The 20,028-nt window shown below is 43.5% G+C and overlaps 1 protein-coding gene across 3 annotated transcripts in view; it reads left to right on the forward strand.

The window, feature by feature from the left end:
- Positions 1-20,028, forward strand: part of PAM (peptidylglycine alpha-amidating monooxygenase) — a 317,350-nt gene that overhangs the window by 164,554 nt on the left and 132,768 nt on the right. For all 3 annotated transcript variants that reach the window (XM_082267132.1, XM_082267133.1, XM_082267134.1), the window contains exons 10-12: positions 3,990-4,070; positions 4,151-4,227; positions 10,591-10,694. In XM_082267132.1, coding sequence (XP_082123258.1) covers positions 3,990-4,070; positions 4,151-4,227; positions 10,591-10,694 — 262 coding nt within the window. The remainder of the gene's footprint in view (positions 1-3,989; positions 4,071-4,150; positions 4,228-10,590; positions 10,695-20,028) is intronic.

The following is a 20,028-nucleotide window of genomic DNA, read 5'->3' on the forward strand; positions in this document are numbered from 1 at the left end:
ACCAGGCAGCCATCGCCGCTGGCTGCATTGCTCCTGGCCTCCATGATGGGACCAGAGAGCCAGGGAGAGGAGGGGGATGGGACCCCCTTCCGCCACCCGCAGAAGTGATGGAATGGCTAATTAGCCACTCAGGTCACTTTTGCCAAAAAGAATCGCTGGCTGCAAAAAGTAAAACCAGGATGATGTTTGTAGCTGCAGGCATCATCCCGGTATTACCACTGAACCCCAAGGACATACAGGTACTTCCATTTGGGGAAAGTGGTTAAACATTTGATAGGTTTTCTATTGTGAATAAAATTCAGGTTTATGAGATATGCAAATTAAAAATTGGTTGAAGAGCTAGCAAGGGGGGCTAGAACGGTGCTGTATATCCCGTCCCTGGAGACAAAAAGTTTTGCCAAACAATATATTGTAAAAAACCTTTATTCCAAGATACAAATATTAAAATAAAGAACTGTCAAACATATATTGATACAACCACCATCACATGTCCATCAAACCATAAATGTGGACCTCTACAAAACACCTTACCCACACCCAGTTCCACATATATATAGGACTAGCCTACAGTGGTGCAGGGTAGGGATCACCGATGCATTTCGCCTGTGCGGCTTCTTCAGGGCAGAGTAGGTGCCAAAGATTCACAGAGGCTCATGGGGTTGTTAATAAAATCAAAGGATGGTCTCACATGTGCAAGGGCCAGTGGGCGTCCAAAGACAGTTAAAGCTTGGATTATCCACAGATGGGATCCAATTCCCGCAGATGAACTTTATATACACTGCCCAGGTTATAATCGGTTTAAGTCCTTGATTGTCAAGATAGGGAGGGAATGTATAGAAAGATAGCCGGGGTTCCTTAGGTCAAATAGACTTGTCCACTGTTAAAGCAACCCCTACCCTTCTGGGGGCTGAATTGTTCCCCAGGAGGACCCCAGTTCAGGGTTTCAAAGGGTAATGGGATTGCTGTAGTGGGCTTAGATGTCCTATTAGATGAAATAAGTCCTTCCAGCCAAGTATTCCAATACCCAACGTCTGTATAGTCCACATATATATGGGGATTTTTTAGCCCGTCTGGTCTGCTCACACAGCAATCTCCATATGCAAATGATTGCATTCTGCTTTTATAGTGCCTTGAAAAAGTATTCATACCCAATGAAATTTACCACATTTTGTCATGTTACAATCAGAAATGTAAATGTATTTTATTGGGATTTTATGTGATGGACCAACACAAAGTGGCACATAATTGTGAAGTGGAAGGGAAATGATAAATGGTTTTCAACATTTTTTACAAATAAATATGTGAAAAGTGTGGAGTGCATTTGTAATCAGCCCCCTTTACTTTGATACCGCTAACTAAAATCTAGTGGAACCAATTGCCTTCAGAAGTCAATTAGAAAAATAGAGTCCACCTGTGTGTAATTTAATCTCAGTATAAATACAGCTGTTCTGTGAAGCCCTCTCTGAGCTGTTCTGTGAGGTTTATTAGAGAACCTTAGTGAACAAACAGCATCATGTAGGCCAAGAAGCACACCAGACAGGTCAGAGATAAAGTTGTAGAGAAGTGTAAAGCAAGGTTAGGTTAAAAAAAAATATCCCAGGCTTTGAAGATCGAGCACTGTTCAATCCATCATCTGAAAATGGAAAGGGTATGGCACAACTGCAAGCCTACCAAGACGTTGCCATCCACCTAAACTGACAGGCCAGGCAAGGAGAGCATTAGTCAGAGAAGCCACAAAGAGGCCCATGGTAACTCTGGAGGAGCAGCAAAGATCCACAGCTCAGGTGGGAGAATCTGTCCACAGGGATACTATTAGTCACGCACTCCACAAATCTGGCCTTTATGAAAGAGTGGCAAGAAGAAAGCTATTGTTGAAAGAAAGCCATAAGAAGTCCCGTTTGCAGTTTGTGAGAAGCAATGTGGGGTACACAGCAAACATGTGCAAGAAGGTGCTCTGGTCAGATGCGACCAAAATTGAACTTTTTGGCCTAAAAGCAAAACGCTATGTGTGGTGGAAAACTAACACTGCACATCACCTTGAACACACCATCCCCACCATGAAACATGGTGGTGGCAGCATCGTGTTGTAGAGATTCTTTACTTCAGCAGAAATAGAGAAGCTGGTCAGAGTTGATGGGAAGATGGATGGAGCCAAATACAGGGCAATCATAGAAGAAAACCTGTTAGACTCTGCAAAAGACTTGAGACTGGGGTGGAGGTTCACCTTCCAGCAGGACAATGACCCTAAACATACAACTAGAGCTACAATGAAATGGTTTAGATCAAAGCCTAGTCATGTGTTAGAATGGCCCAGTCAAAGTCCAGACCTAAATCCAATTAAGATTGTGTGGCAAGACTTGAAAATTGCTGTTCACAGATGCTCTCCATCCAATCTGATGCTTGAGCGATTGGGCAAAAATTTCACTCTCTAGATGTGCAAAGCTGATAGAGACATAGCCAAAAAGACTTGCAGCTTTAATTGCAGTGAAAGGTGGTTCTACAAAGTATTGACTTAGGGGGGGCTGAATACATATGTACGCCACACTTTTCGCATGTTTATTTGTAAAAAATGTTGAAAACTGTTTATTATTTTCCTTCCACGTCACAATTCTGTGTGCCACTTTGTGTTGGTCTATCACATAAAATCCCAATAAAATACATTTCTGTTTTTTGGTTGTAATATGACAAAATGTGGAAAATTATATTATATACTTTCAAGGCACTGTATGTGTGTGTGTGTGTACATACAGTTTATATACCACCACCCTGGTGCTTGCGAAGGTGTACAGTCTTTATTTCTCTGTTAAAATGCAAAAACGAAAGCAAACAGTCCATTGATCCTGCACAATCGAAACACGATAATGTCTCACCTCCAATATACCAGTCCCACACTAGGGTTTGCAACCTGTAAAATATACCGGTACATATCCTACTTTCAGTAAAATTGTACAAGCAAAGTACAGTATATCCAGAAGCACTTCCTTTCCTAGGGTGGTAACCATTACTCGATTCAGCTGCATGGGTTGTCACTCTTTTCTGCACACTCCAGAGTTGGACTACTAGCAAATATGAGAACACTTAGTACACAGACATATTTTGATGTAGTTACTGCAGCAAATCTGTGAGGTTCAACCACTGCTGCAGCATGCACATTTATCGTCTTGGTTACACCGGGTTGATAACTTAGTGTAAATCTTTTTAATGAAGTTACAGATAGCAGTAAAAATCTGACAGAAATTCTAACCTCTTCCAATTATAAGCAAGAAATAATGGTTTTTATTGAGGTTTACCCTTAGGCAGTACATCTTTGTTACCAACATGCCAGACCCTGTGGCTGTTCAGTGAAGGAGAAGTGGATGACTGGTGAGGTCATCCCTCTTTTCTCTCATCCTGTAAGCTTATGTAGACTGTTAACTGACAACCATAGAGTTATGATTGGTTAAGCCTCCTGCCCCTTTGTCTCTTATGGAGGCCATATACACTTTGATAAATGATTGATTTCTAATTCAATTGATCTTTCCTGTCAGAATTTTATCAATTCCTATTTTTTAACACAATCAGTTGATATACCATGCACAAGAAAGTGGATTTCGATTTGGTATTTGGAAGGTACGATTGTAAGTTATCGATCATTTCTTGGTTTTCAACATGCAGTTAACCACTAAAACATCTTGGTGCTGCTGATTTAATGATAAACGATTAAAATTTTCCACCCTGAACAATCGACCCAGTCTAAATTGTTCGGAAAAGAAGGTATGGTTGTTTAATCCTTCTGATTGAAGCACACATTGATCAGATAAATAAATCAAATTGTGTATAGCCACCATAAGTGTTTAATGTTATGCTTGTACTAGTTCCATGTGCAAACATTTGAATAATGAGTTAATTAAGACATGACTGGATTAAACAGTGTTTTAAATATTTTTCTGGAACGTTGTGGATAAATTAACATAGACCTGTTTAACGTATTTGTACCATGTGTTTCTTAGCAGTGTACTCGGACATTGCTTGTGCATATGAGAAGCCTACAATGTACCCGTTTGCCTACAGAGTCCACACTCATCAGTTAGGTGAGTTTCCCTACTGCTGCTGACATAATTATTAATGACCATTTATGCAATGTTGTAAATTTCCCCTGTTGTGTTTATAGGACAAGTTGTTAGTGGGTACAGGATCAGAAATGGCAAGTGGACTTTAATTGGAAGACAGAGCCCTCAGCTACCACAGGTAGGACCTTGTGTCAAAACAAAAATGGAAACCGCCCGATTTATAATTTCTCTTTCGTTCATTGACACACAGCTCCTGTCCTTTACCATTGGGCTATACTGCCCCCTACCGGAGTAGGACACTAGGCAGAAAAAACTTCTGGCAACACCCAGGGGGTATACTCCCTCTCTCTGCTATAGTCACTCAGTTTTTTTCTGCCTAGTCAGGAGTAAGGACCTAGTTCTTTGCTGGGATCTTTTGGTCCTGGCAAAATTTTTTTGATTTTTTTCCTCCTGGATTTTTCCTGCGAGATCTACTATCAACTGCCAGTCTGGTCAGCAAGCGCGCGCAGGCCTCAGCTCCGCACTAGGTCGGCCAGGACATAGCCCCACTGGACGGGGGCTGGCCCCGCAAGTTACATGTCTCGCGAAGTCGCATACGACCTGGCCTCGGCCTGAGTCGCAGCGTTCCTCCTGACCAACAGCCCCCCCCCATTTCGATGGAGAGGGGTTCTGTCTGGAGCAGTGCCCACCTGGTTCCTGGTATGGTGAGTAGCTGTCCCCCTCTCTACCCCTGGAGGGTTTTGGGGTGCATGTGGGCCCTTCCTGAGGCGGTCGGACCCCCCTGTATCCTGGTCCCCCCATTCTGGATCCCTGTATGCCTTGTGGTGCTGCGCATTTCTGTAGTCTGACGGTCATTTTCTTGTGGTTTACCATTTCAAATAGCGGCGGCCATGGCAGTGAAGCTCTGTGGGCAACAATTTCGGCGGTGGGAGCCCCTCCTTATCCCCTGGTGCTGACTTCTGGATCATTTAGCTTCCTAAACTCCGAAAGTGTAGTGCAGGATTTCCTGGTGCTTGCGAGTGCCTGTGTCGGCGGGTGGTGAGTCTGGTGGGGTCCTCTCCCTCTCCTGTGGATCGCCCTGTGTCTTGTGCTTGGCGACCAGGAGGTGCTGCCAGCACGGTGGGGGTTTTGCCTTGGCAGTGTGTTACACTTTTGTGGGGTCCCCCTGGTGACTCATGGAGTCCTTGGAGCACGTTTTCCCACCTGATCCCCTCTCTGAGGCTGCGGGGCCCTCCAGGTCCCAACCATCCATCCATGCACGGGGGGCGTTCCTGGAGTCCCTTGTGTCCCGGGTGGAGGCAGCTTGCGGGTGACCGTGCACGAAAAGGCGCTGGTGGATGTACTGATTGTATCTGTGCGTGAGACCCTGAAGATGGAGGAAGCGTCTGAAGCTGCGACGAGGGCGCAAGTACCCTTTAGCACTCACAAGCCATCCAGAGCGGCAAAGGGGTTTCCTTTCCCTGCCTATTTTGACAGAACTGTCGCTAAAGAGTGGTGACAACCAAAGTGTCCCTGTGGGGTTCCCAAGCGCTTTACTAGGCATTACACCTTTGAGGAGTCCCTTCTTAAGAAGTGGACTGTGCCACCGGTGGTGGACACTCAGTTTCCAGATTAAACAAGGCAAACATGATTCCGGTGGAAGAGTCCCTGACCTTTAAGGATTCGGCTGACTGGAAGGCGGAGGCTGTGGCCTGCATTATGTACGCATTAGCGGGTTCGGCAATGAGACCGGTCTTTACCATTGCCCTAGTGTCACAAACTCTGATCGAATGGGCTAAGCTCCTATGCCGTGACTTGGAGGGTGAGCAACTCCCTCCTGCCTTTGCTGGGCTGGCAGACCAGCTGGTCCAGGGGTTGCAGTTTATCTGTAATGCCTCCTTGGTCGCGGCTCCCATGATGGTTCGCCTATGTTATGGCGGTGGTCCTTCAGCGTGTCTCTTGGCTTAAATGCTGGTCTGTGGACCAGACGTCTAAGAATGCCTTGACTGATCTTCCCTTTCAAGGAGATTGTCTGTTTGGAGCTACCCTGGATGACCTCATTAAATGTCTCACAGGGGGGAAGAGTACCTTTCTTCCACAGGTTACTAAGGGTAAGGAACCTCGTTGTAGACATGGACCTTCCTTCTCTGCGCATAAGAAGTTTTTTCATCCCTCAGGATCAAATGACAAGGGCTCAAAGCCGTGGACAAGACCCCTTCAGCATGCAGCGCTCTCACCCATATCAGGGGTGGGGAGACCTCTTTTCTGGTTTTCGGACCTCCCTGGTTCAAGACAAAAGTGGGTCCATGAAGTTATTCGGTCCAGTTACAAGATAGAGTTTCTCTCTTGTCACCCGGCAAGGTTTTATCCTTTCAACCTGCGCCTGCCCGCAGACAGAGGATACAAGGTCTGTTTGGGGCGGTATAAGACCTGTTTCTTCATGGGGTGATTGTCCTGGTTCCGACTTTGCAAAGTTTTCAGGGTTTTTACTCAAACCTATTCAGTCCCCAGGAAGGAAGGCAAAGTGCGTCCAATCCTGGACCTCAAGGAGCTAAACTGCTTTGTGGGGGTGCAGAAGTTCAGAGTTGGGTCAATTCGAACGGCGGTGGCATCCCTGCATCAGGGGGATTTTCTTGCCTCTATCGATGAGGATGCTTACCTTCAAATTCCAATATGTGCTAGTCACCAGCGTTTTCTCCACTTTGCTGTGGAAGAGGAGCATTCTTAGTTTGTGGCATTACCCGTTTGGTCTTGCCTCCGCTCCTCGGGTCTTCACAAAAGTGTTGGCTCTGGTGCTAGCTTTCCTACGCCAACGGGGGATCAAGATACTGGGCTACTTGGATAATCTCCTTCTGTGAATGGAGTCTCTCTCTGCTCTGGTGGAGAACCTAGAGATCACAATACGAACTCTGCAGGAGTTTGGCTGGATTCTGAATTTTCTGAAGTCTTTTCTCATTTTGTCCACAAAGCTGCACTATCTGGACTGACTCTGGACTCGGCCTTAGCCAGAGTGCTCCTTTCCCTGGACAAACTCCAGAAACTGCAGGCTGATATCCTGCTGTCCAACAAATGGTCATCCTTCCGGACTTGCAGGCGGGTGCTGGGCCTGATGGGGGGGGGGGGTCTACCTTCAAGTGGTTCCGTTTGCACAGTTCCATACGAGGTCCCTGCAAAGGAAAATTCTGACCAAATGGGACAAGACTCCGCAGTCTCTGGAAATCAGATCTGAGTCGGGGCACAAAGGAGTCCCTGATATGATTGCTTCGTTCTCTGGCACTTCGGCTGGGAAAATCCTTCCTCCCCTTGTATTGAACAGTGGTCACCACGGATGCCAGCCTGTCCAGCTGGGGAGGCGTCCTCGGCAAGAATTCTGCTCTGGGGATATGGACGCTGGAAGAGTCCAGACTACCGATCAATGTCCTTGAAATCCGAGCGATCAGACTGTATCTGGATCATTGGACAGATCGTCTTCACTGATGCCCTGTGCACATTGAATTGGACAATGCCACGGCTGTGGCTTATGTCAATCACCAAGGGGGCACAGGAAGTGCCCTGACGGCTCTGGAGGTAGCCGACCTTCTAAGGAGGGAAGAACGGTTCGTTCCAGCTCTCTCTGCCGTGCACATTGCCTGGGTGGAAAATTGGCAGGCGGATTATCTCAGCCGGCAGGCGTTGGACCAAGGGGAGTGGTCCCCTCATCCGGAAGTGTTTCATCAGCTGTGTCTCTGGTGGGGCACCCCCGAGGAGGATCTGTTGGCGTCTTGGCTCAACAGAAAGGTGCAGAGGTTTGTGGCCTGGTCAAGGGATCCTCTGGCGGACGCCACAGATGCACTGGTGGCCCCGTGGGGTCAGTATCGTCTGATTTACGCCTTCCCTCCTCCCAAGCTTCTGCCAAGACTTCTACGCAGGATCGAGACAGAAGGGATATTCCAGTCATCTTAGTGGCTCCAGACTGGTCTCGCCGGGCTTGGTACGCCGTTCTGGTGCGACTGGTCGCCGACGTTCCTTGAAAACTTCATCTCAGGGAGGATCTGCTGTCCCAGGGACCTATCTTTCATCCTGCTTTACAGTCACTGGGTTTGACGGCTTGGCTGTTGAATGCCAGGTGCTAAAGGATAGAGGTTTATCTGAGTTGGTGATTCCTACATTGTTGAAAGCTAGGAAATCTACTTCTAGGAAGATCTACCATCGTACGTGGAAGACGTACATTGCGTGGGATGAGTAACTTGAGGTTGGTCCTCGCTTCTTCCCGGTGGCTCGGATCTTAACCTTCCTTCAACGGGGGGTTGAAAAGAAATTGGCATTGAGTATCATCAAGGGCCAGGTATTGGTGGTTTTGTCCAACGAACTTTGGCCACACACTCCCTGGTGCATACTTTTCTTTAGGATGTCCAACATTTGGTTCCTCCAGTGGGGCCGTTGCTGCCTTGGGATCTTAATTAGGTGCTTTCAGCTCTACAGAAGCCTCCCTTTGAAAATATTCTGGAGATTCCCCTGCTTACGCTGTCCTAGTAGGTGGCCTTTTTGGTGCCTATCACCTCTGCACGCAGGGTGTCGGAACTGGCGGTGTTATCCTTTCGTTTACCTTATCTGGTGATGCACAAGGATAAGGTGGTGCTTTGCCCCTGTCCGTCATTCCTTCCTAAGGTAGTTTCTGACTTTCAGTTGAATGAAGACATTGTGTTGCCTTCCCTGTGTCCCAGGCCTAAACATCCGAGGGAAATTGCCTTTTATACCTTGAATGTGGTCCGGGCAGAAAGTCAGACTCTCTATTTGTGCTCACAGATGGACCTTTGCAAAGGATTGTCTGATTCCTCTGCAACTATTTCCAGATGGATCAGATGGTGGTTCAGGCCTGTTCCATCAGGGGTCAGGTTCCTCCTTTCCTTGTCAAGGCAAACTCTACTAGGGCGCTTAGTGCACACTGCCTCTTAAATGCCCTCTGTATAGTATGGTCCTTACTCCTCCATATTGGTGCAAAGTGTGTGTTGTAATATTTAGGGTCAGGTATGTTTGAATTCAATCGTTGCCAATCATAAGCAACTAAGACATTCCTCATCCCATGACCGCACATTTACATGCTCTTTAAATATATGCAGCTTTGGGGTAGCGAATGCCTTGGCATTGTGCAGTGGCCGCTTCTTGGCAGGTTAGCTCAGGTGTGCTCAGACTAGGATCTGAACATGCCTGAGCTCCACCCTGTTCAGGAAATTAGATCACAAGCACCTCACAGGGTACTGCAGTCAAAGTTCTGTTTTTTAAACATCATAAATGGGGATTAGCTTGGGCATGTTTGAATCCTAGTTCAAATCCATGCGAGTGAGCCCACGAGAAAGCTGTCACTGTACTGGTCCAATGATAAACAGACAAGACATTCCCAATTTACAGTTGCACTTATAAACATCCCTTGTGAACGTGTGGGGCAGGGAATGCCCAGTACAGATAACCACTTCATGGGGGCTCATTTGTATCGGTTTGGATTAGAATGTAAACGTACCTGAGCTCATCATAAACTTTCTTCTACATAAGAGAGGATTTCTTCAGCAAAACAAATGTAAACATATTACCCATGTCTTTCATTGCAACATGCACAATCCTAGGACAAGACTCACGGACCAATAGAGCATTCTGGTATGGTCACACATTCAGAGTGTCTTCCTGCAATGCTGTCTTTGCAGTAATAGTTGACACAGCAGCCCAAGATGTCCACCCAATGAGTGCTGCAACAGCACAGGCCAACAAATGCACATAGCCTCTGACTGCTTACAGGCTCTTTCCCATGTGGAACAAAGTTGCCTGTTCTCCATTGGATGGATCCCTGTTCTTCCAGGCACCCTTTGCTTGCCCTCACCAGCTCTCCCAGTGCTGTTTACTACCTCTACACAATGTGCTCCTACTACGCAGTGTGCTTTATATATAGGTATGCAAAAGCTATGCTTCTGTGCATTCCAATTTAATTGACCCAGTGTTGTATCTCCTTCAGATTCCACGGCATATATTGTAGGAACCCTTTTATACACCCTAAATCTTGATCTTATATGCTGTTTAAAATAAATGTCCATTAAAGCCCAGCTTTAGGAGGAAGTAAAAAGTCTCCCTTGTAGTGGGTTTGCCCTGTCCCTGCAAGGGTTAAACGGTCATTTAGGTCTAGGGGACAGAGAGAAGTGTTTTTACTTACCCAATCCTCTGCTATCCCAGTAGCTGGTGCTCTCCTCTTCTCCACCTACACTCTGGCAGTGGATTTAATGACACCAGTGGACCTGTGACTGCTGTAGAGTAGAAAAGAGGCTGTGGGGACCGTTCTTACAGCCTGGAAGGAGCCTTCAGGAGTGGAGGATCCAGTAAGTAAAACTGCTTTTTGCAGCCCCTAGACCTAAACGAGCATTTAGCCCCTGCAGACTGGGGGGCAACCCCTCTGCAAGGCAGCATTTTTTTTACCCTGGAGTTCAGCTTTAAAGACGGATTGCCACAGTGAGTGTAACATAATTGTATGCTTTGTATATTTCAAAGTGTACATAATTTTTTTTTCATTTTTTTTTTTTTTTTTTTTTTTTTTTTTTAGGCATTTTATGCTGTGGAACACCCTCTTGATGTTCATGCTGGTGATATTTTGGCAGCCAGATGTGTCTTCACAGGTGAAGGAAGAACATCTAATACATATATTGGGTATGTTTCGGTGATGTAACAAGTTCAAAGTTGTGAATTGCAGACACAAGCTAGCTGGTGATTGCTGTGCCTTAGATCTTCAAAACTGCACAATTTCCAAACCCTAATACAACCATTCAAGCATAGAGGGCTTCAGTCATGGTCAGATTTTATAAACAAAACTGAAGTCATTTTCCAGATTATGTTGAGAGGTATGTAGGAATTAAATTAGAACAATCTGTAAACCCTGAATTCTTTCATTCCTACGTGATCCTAGTTTGTGCGTCATGGCGTTGTTCTGTGCATTATTTTATGCATGTTTGTTTAAACTGACATGGCCATGAGAAATCATATGTAACAAATCTGCCTATTTATAGCCTATATAATGTATATTATTCTTTTGCTGAAAGGTTTACATGTATGCTATGAAGTGGAACACAGCTTGTAATACAATTCCAATTTCTGCTTTCTTAATATGGCGTGCATGCATTAAATTACATGCCCAATATAGTCTAATATGATTGTTATATTTGTAGAAAATATTAATTCAGTATGCAACCTTTTGGATAAAAGGCATTTGTGGCTCCAAAGTAAATAAGCCCTTTTCTAATGGAGATCAGAGGCTAAGCTGTATTACAAAGGTGTTACACTACATACTGTAATAACTACGTGGGGAAAAAAAGGAATCCGTAACCACAACAAAAGATATAATATTGTCGCCTAAAATTTAGGACAATGTGCATTTGTGAACAGGGATTACACTTAATCAAGAGAGCCAACAGAATTTACTTTGTGCAGTCTTGGTGTCTATAATACATTGGTGCTGATTTTTATCATGAGGTTCTGAATAAATCTCCGTAGGTACTGATGAAATTGAGTCCTTTATGGAAACCAAAAGAAAATAGAAATAGATATGGTGTCTTCCTTATTCAACTCCACTACTGATGCTAGGTGTATTTTTTATTTTTATTTTTTATTTCTGTATGGCAATAATTGGTGAATGCAGCTCAGGTTAAATATACTTTGCCTATCATTGTGAGCAAGCCAGGAGTGGTGGCATAAGCAGTCATTTTATTGACAACTAATACTGTACGGCAAGAGGAGTTAGGCCCCTTTCACACATACGGTCCGTTCAGTTCATCAGTTCAGTCACGTCAAAATGTAAAATGTATCAGTTTTCCATCCGTTTTTCATCCGTTTTTTTTGTCAGTTGTCATCCGTTTTTCATCAGTTGTCATCCGTTTTTTGTCAGTTGTCATCCGTTTTTTGTCAGTTGTCATCCGTTTTTCGTCAGTTGTCGTCCGTTTTTCATCCGTTGTCATCTGTTTTTCATCCGTTGTCATCTGTTTTTCATCCGTTGTCATCTGTTTTTCATCCGTTTTTCATCCATTGTCATCCGTTTTTCATCCGTTGTCATCCGTTTTTCATCCATTGTCATCCGTTTTTCATCCGTTGTCATCCGTTTTTCATCCGATCCGTTTTTTTGACGGATGAAAAATAGGGCATTCATCCATTTAAAAAAACAGACATTGACGGAAGCGGATGAAAACGGATGTTAACTGATGATCATCCGTTTTTACATAGAGATACATTGATGTACGTTTTTTCATCCGTCAACGGATGGATGAAAAACGGACAAACGGACAGCATGTGTGAAAGGGGCCTTAAGAGTGAAATTGTCCACTTACTGGAGGGGCGAGTCTTGCCTGGAGCTGTGGATTTGGGTAGGTTTCTGTTATAAATATACCATGGATAAATGGGTAGAACCTCTTTGCGTGTGAACATGGAAGAGTTGTACTGCTACAAAAGCCCTTCTAAGTCTGATCTTGGGTGTCTAGATGGGGTATTTCACTTAAACTGCTGTTGGTATCTTACTTATGATACTTCATTTTCATTTGCTTTATTAATGATTGCTTTGCTGCTTTAAAGCATTCCTCCAACTCTTAAATGGGTCCATCCGCACCCGAATTCTTCTTTTGTGCACCCAAGTTCTATTCCTTCGGTCTTGAGAGATAAATATTGCCGAGCTGTGACAGGCAGTACTCATGATAGGCACCATCAAACCTCAGATACTTCCAGCTGGTGGATCATAGGTTTTTACTAGGCACTTGGCTGTGGTTCTTGGAGATATCTATGTGATTCAGCACAAACACATGTTCACTCATAGAATGTGTGTGTATCACCTAGCACACACAATGAGAAAATCAGACAAAAAAAAATGATTTTGGAGCGATCGTCCTATAATCTGGTCATTGGTACATAGCTTTTGAGAGCCAATAACGACAGTTCATGCGAAAATATCTAAAGGGACAAGCACGAAAAATATTTCTCGTATGGTAACCGAACATACGATTTTCGTAAAATCAGTATAGTAATCGTTCATAAAAAATTTTTTTTTTTCATACCTTGCAGCTTACCAATCATTAGATGTGGTGGCTGCATTACTTTTCTTTTTTTTTTTTTTTTTTTTTCCATAAAGTTTATTGAAAATTGAACATGGAAAAACAGAGTTCACAGTAATTATAAGCAACTTGTACATTCAGACTGAAACAAACTTATTTTGTAACAAAATGAACACGTCAAGAGTTGGGTTTTAATAACCCGCACTATAACTAAGAAGAGAAGAGCAATCAAGGCAGATATCATAAAACAAAGCAATTCTGAGGATTTAAAATGTGAAAAACATATCCATATTTTGGTGGTTCATCAAACAAGTGCAATTTCGCTATAATCTTCTTAGTCGAAGGTAAGAGTGACGTGTTAGTATAAGATTCATGTACAGCTGAACATATACCTCTATGTGACCTGCACATAGAAGGGAAGGGTCAGTACATGTTATAATCAACTATGAGTTGGTGTGGGGTATCCGATATTCTTATTGTGTGTACTCAGGGCCAGTGCTAGGCTATTTTACGCCCTAGGCAAGACCAGCTACTTGCGCCCCCCCAAAAAAGGGAAGGGGTTAAAAACTCCTCTGTCATACCTAGTAACCCTGATCTGATGGTTTCTCCATGTTATGCTGTCATACCCAGTGACCCCCATATTCCTCCATGTCGCACACGGGGACCCTAATGTCCCTTCATGTCACACCCAGGGACTTTGATGTTTTTCCATGTCATACCCTGGGACCTCAATATTCCTCCATGTTATGCTGTCATACCCACTGACCCTGATGTTCCTCCATGTCACACTCAGGGACCCCCGTGTTCCTCAATGTCATGCTGTCATACCCAGTGACCCCAATGTTTCTCAATGTCAGACCCTGTTTTTCCATGTCACACTTGGGGACCCTGATGTTCCTCCATGTCACACCTGGGGACCCTGATGTTCCTCTGTGTCACACTATGGGACCCCAATCCCCTATGGCACACCCAGGGACCCCAATTCCTAATGGCACACCTGGTGACCCTGAACCCCTGTTACATCCGGTGACCCCTATCCCCCATGTCACACCTGGTGACTCCGATTCCCCATGGCACACCTGGTGACACTGATTCCCTTTCATACCAGGGATGCTCCATGTAACACCCAGGGGCCCTGATCCCCTGTTCTGGGGACACTCACTGGACGGTATGAAGAGAGTACCCCGCACTCTGCCCTCCCTCACTGTGATCCTGCTGATTCCTTCTCCCAGGACGCTCCTCTCCTGGACTAAAGTGCTTACCACAGCTCCAACCGGCTCCTAATGGAGGGAAAAGCAGCAGTCCGAGAGCTCCACATGTCCTTCATCACCAACCTCCTCAGACCATTCCGGTGCCTCATCGCTTCTGCCCCAGTAAAGGTTCCGCCCTACAGTGCCGAGCTCTGGCTCAGGTTCAGCTTTCCTCTGCTCCCTGCTTAATACCGACCCAGGGAAATGAACGGCTGCCTACCAACTTAGTGCAGAGAGTCTCTTCCTGCCTGGGGTTAAGGCCGCTCAGCTTCAGCCAAAAAGGATCATCATGCAGGCAGCACTCTGGTGGGCTCCCTTCCTGCCTCTTGGGGCCTCTCCAACAGTGGTGGAAAGCCAGGACCTGGTAGTTCCGCCACTGCCCAAGACACCTGGCATCTTCCTCTGTCCCTTCTTCCTCCACCACCCCTCCCCTCAGCTCACAATAATCATTTATGATGGAGAGAGAGTGCCGACTCGTGGCTGCGCCCCTAAGTGGCAATGCGCCCTAGGCGGCTGCCTAGTTTGCCTAGTGGAAGCACCGGCCCTGTGTGTACTAGGCTTTTTCTGCCAGGCAGCAGCTTTCCCTATTTCTTCCTGACTTCTGACCGTTGTCTGCTTTTCATTTGCAGATGAATAAGTGGAGATCATGGTGAATGAGTTCAGGTAAAATGGCAGAGATGTACAGTAGGTGCCTCTGCCTTGTATGTGCTTCCAGACATGTTTCTTGGGTATATGGTTAGTGTGGCTGTAGTTTGTTTTTTCCTTAGGCAGATTTGTTCTCCCTCCGTGATTTTATACCAGCCAAAATCGGTGAATGTTTATGGGTCAGCAGTGCCCTCTGGGCTTTGTAAAAAGTCTTTTTTTTTTAAATTTTCTTCCCATATATTTTGTTCATAAAAAAGGAAAAAAAAAAAACATTGTGTTGCCAGCTTGCAAGAAGCAGAAAATCAATGGTATTAAACTCGTTATTTCAAAGCTTTGTGCCAGAAGGTTGTCTCCTGTGGCTGTGGGTGAGATTGTGAAGAGTGTGTGTATTTCTGCTGGTATATGTGAGCACAAAGAAAGCTATTAGAATGACAGGTATTCCACGCACATATCATGCCGAGACGTTTTCACAGCATCAGTAGCAAGCACATAGGTTGGCGAATGACTTGTGTGGTCTCTTGGGGGCTCTCTGCTTTCAGTGCACGGAAGAAGCCAATTCCCCTTTTGTAGCCCTCTGTTTTTTGTTCCTCATGCCTCCTATCATTACTGTTGCTATGGTAAATAAGTGAATCTTGCTAGATACCACTGGAAAGGACAGCACTGGCATATTTTTCACGGCGCAGAAATATCCTCCCCCATACTTCCTCTAACAATCCCAATAGACCCAGTGGATAGTCTGATTTTCAGTAAATAAACAAAAAGCTGTTTTTTAGTCCTTGCACAGGAATACAAGTCATCTATAGCTGTAATGATGCCAGGGGGTTTTGGAGCACAGGAAAGCGTGCTAACTCCCTTCTAGCAAAGGACTATCTGTTAATCTGTTACCTTTCATTCATTTTAATATAGTATACATTTCATGTTGTGGTTATTAGGGGTTGAGCTTAAAAAATATAACTTTTACAGTATCTAACCTTGTTTTGTTTTTAAAAAAAATCAGTGACATTAAATTATGACTTGGTTTATTAATGAGAACATTTAAAGCAAATCAGCTGCAAGACAATGCAAGAAGCATGCTGATAGGAGGATAGAGCAGAGTGAAAGGACATGATTTGTATGTGAACTGTGTACTGAACTATAGCAGAGAAAGATCAGGTCCCCTCCTGTGCCCGGCAGGACCGTGTAGTGTGTGTGACAGAGCTGTGTACATTTTAGGACTGGATGGACAGAAATATAAAACCCTTGGCAGGTAAAACAGCCTACTAACTGTATTTCATCTGTGTATTTAGCAGTCAGTTAACCTTGAGTTTACCTTCAACATTTGTAGGCATATACATTTACCAAAATAATATTTAGATAAACTTGATTTTTATTAAAACGGTAGTAAATTGTTTATGAAAAAAAAAACGAGGCAGTATTTATAATGTGCTAGTATGCACTGCATATTAGCACATTATGAAAGACTTACCTTAAAACGAAGCCCTCCAGCTGTGCACTGTCACAGTTGCAGAGACTTCCATCTTTACCAGGTCTTCTTTTTGGGTTCGGGGACTCCAGCCTTCTGATTGGCCGACCAGAGAGTCTCGGCCATGGCATGCGCTGTTGGCTTCACATGCTGCTGCTCACTTGAATATCTCCTCAACCAGGGGTATGCAAACTGTGGCCATCCAGATGTTGCAGAACTACAAGTCCCATCAGGCATAGCAAGACTCTGACAGCCACAAGCATGGCACCCAGAGGCAGAGGCATGATGGGAGTTGTAGTTTTGCAACAGCTGGAGGGACACAGTTTGCATATTCCTGTCCTAAACGGTCCACGTTTAAGAGCTAATAGTTTTACCTACAGGTACGCTTTATAATAAGCTTACCTGTAGGTAAAAAATAAAACAAAGTTTACTACCACTTTAGGCATCAAGTTGATGAGCATATTTCTGCAGCTGCTATTATTTTTGTTTTTACTTCTTTTTAAATTGCTAACATATTGGACAGCTCTATAGGTTAATAAGGGGTTGAAATTAGAAAATTTGCAGACCTAAACACATGCACATCACATCTCAAAAGTTGCAGATTGTGGGGGTAACACAAGATTACTTGGTGGAAGCAAAGGCATTGGCTAATGGTGACGGTTGGTGAACCCCAAGTTATGTAGGGTAGAGAGGGAAGAATATTAGGCAGTTTTGAAGAAATGACTTTTGAGGAACTATTTCAATATATAAAAAAGTAGTTGTAAGTCTAATAGCATGGTCAGGAGAACTCCAGAATGTAGGGGCTCCTTAGATGTTTAGGATATTTTATATTACTTGAAATTAAATTGAAGTAACAAATAGCTATACAATTAGATATACCTACTAACAATCCCAGTTTCATAGTCCTACCTTCACTTTTCTGTTACAGCGGTTGTGCAAACTAACTAAATAGGACTGTGTGATCCAATAAGCACCAGATGGTGTACTCTGTACTCAGCACAGATCTCATCAGACATGAGCCCCCTGTCCCACTGTGTGAAAACACTTGTGCTAAGGGGTGTGGCTATTACTCAGCTACGCCAGCACAGAGCAATAGAATGGAATGGCAGGTGACATATTTCCACTGAGAGAAAAAAGGGTATTTTTAAGGCTTTTCCTAACAAAAAAACAATAATGCGTGAAAACATACAGGGGTACATGACTATAAAGGGATAAGGTAGGAGGCTCTATTGAGCTTTAATTGTTAGTATTACATCTTATTTTAGAAATATTTTTATTACAGGGTATATGTGTGTGTGTATACATGTGTGTGTGTGTATACATGTACGTGTGTGTGTGTGTGTGTGTATATACATGTACGTGTGTGTGTGTGTATGTGTATATATATGTATATATATATATATATATATATATATATATATATATATATATATATATATATATATATATATATATATATATATATATATATATATATATATATAATGTGTGTGTGTGTGTCTCATTTTTGTCTACATGTAAAGATATATATATATATATATCTGAGACAGAGAGATAGATAGTATAAATAATAGCGGTGATCCCTGCACATGCTTAATTGAAAAAATAAATATATATATTATAAGTTCAAATATAAATGATATATACATTGGAGGGGAGATCTATCATATAATCTATAAACAGTGTTTTCATACATTTTTTTGTTTTATCAGATATAGAAAATATAAATCTGGCTTGCTAAGCCCAGGAATAGATCAATGGTGTCTGAGGCAGCATGCTGGGACATTAATCAGCTGGAGAACTCTCGGGTTGTTGTATTTGGTCTACTGTAGCCAGAACTTGGGTGGGAAATATTTCTGCAGACATGTATTCTCTTATTGGCGGTCATTGATGGTCAAAAGACTTCAAAGACCAATGTTGCTTTTTATCTTGTCTTTTCTAGGTTTTCATATTCCTTGCACATCTATAGCTCCCCCGACAATGCATGCTTGGCAAATATGTCTTTCCACTGACATGAATAATTAATAAGGAACTGTTATCTACAAATACTGTATAAATTCCATGGCTCCAAGAGCTTGCTATTTTCTGCAGTAGGCCTCCAGCAGGATGGAGGGAAGTCTCCTTGGGCTAATAACATTAGCATGCACTTGGCTACCTCACAAGAATAAATACACATCTGCAGGCCTGTTGAAGTAAACTGGCCCATATGCACTTGTACTTGGATCTGCATGTTCTAAGGCTGGATTCACACTGTGTTTTTTCATGCTTTTTGCAGAAGAAATGCATTTCATTTTTTTTTTACATGGGTTCCTATGGAACACGTTCCCATCAATGCATTTTAGTGCCTCTGCATTTTTGGAAAAGGTCGGCGACTTTTTTTCCCACAAAATGCCGCATTTTGCATGAAATAGACTTCAACGAACCTGCAACCAAAAGGCAATAATTGCGTTTTTCCTGCGATTTTGCTGCGATTTGCATTTTTAAATCTGCCCAACAACAAATTTTCCAAGAAGATAAAAACCACAAATCGCTGGCAAAATCGTAATAGAAAAACTTTCGAAAGCACAGCAAAAAGCACAGCAAAAAGCACTTCAGAAATGCTCAAAAGCTACATGCATAGGTGTGAATCGAGCCTTAAGGGGTAGAAAGCAATATAACGCAAAATTGTCTTTTTTAAAAATTTGACATTAAATGGATATTTGTAACATTTCGTTTTGAAACCAGGTCTGGCCTCTTGCACGTAATACTCCTGTTTCAGCATCTACTTTTTCATACTTTTGTGTATTTGTGCGTATTTACACGTATTTTCGCGTATATTAATTTGTGCAATTTCTCACGTTCTTGTTCTGCACACTATAGAAATGGGCATTTGTGCACATTCGCATGTATTTGCGCGCATGAGGCGTAAATACTGACCAATAAAACAGATTTTTCTATTTTCTTTCTGAAGAATGCACGGGGCTTGTTTACACGCCTGTGTGCATAGGCACATTACAATTAATGGGCTGTATTTTAGCTCAGTAAAAAAAAAAAAAAAAAAGCTGTACTAAGCTTTTTCAAGCTGCAGTGTGCAAAAGGCCTTTCAGTAGTTTAAAGCAATTGTAAAGGTAAATAAAAAAAATAACAAACATGTCATACTTGCCTGCTCTGTGCAAAACGATTGGCCCCAATGCACTTCTTCTCGGTTCCCCCGCTAGCACACCTGGCTCCTCCCCCCTGCTGAGTGCCTCCATAGCAAGCTGCAGCTGCTTGCTGTGGTGCGCTCATGCAAGCTCATTCCTGAGCTGAATGACTGTGGAGGTTACATAGTTTGTGAGGTTGAAAAAAAGACATCAGTCCATCCAGTTCAACCGATGATGTGTGTGTTTGCTGTTAACCGTACTTGTATACCCCTGTATGTTGTGGTCTTTAAGGTTCCCATCTAATAGTTTTTTGAAACTATCGATGCTCCCTGCTGATACCACTGCTTATGGAAGAGAATTCCTCATCCTTACTGCTCTGACAGTAAAGAACCCTTTACGTATTTTAAGGTTAAACCGTTTTTCCTCTAGTTTTGGTGAGTGGACACGTGTCTTATTGTATTCCCTTTCTCTGAA

This window comes from Pelophylax lessonae (genome assembly GCF_965119305.1).
Source record: "Pelophylax lessonae genome assembly, chromosome: 1".
In the NCBI taxonomy this organism is placed as follows: Eukaryota; Metazoa; Chordata; class Amphibia; order Anura; family Ranidae; genus Pelophylax; species Pelophylax lessonae.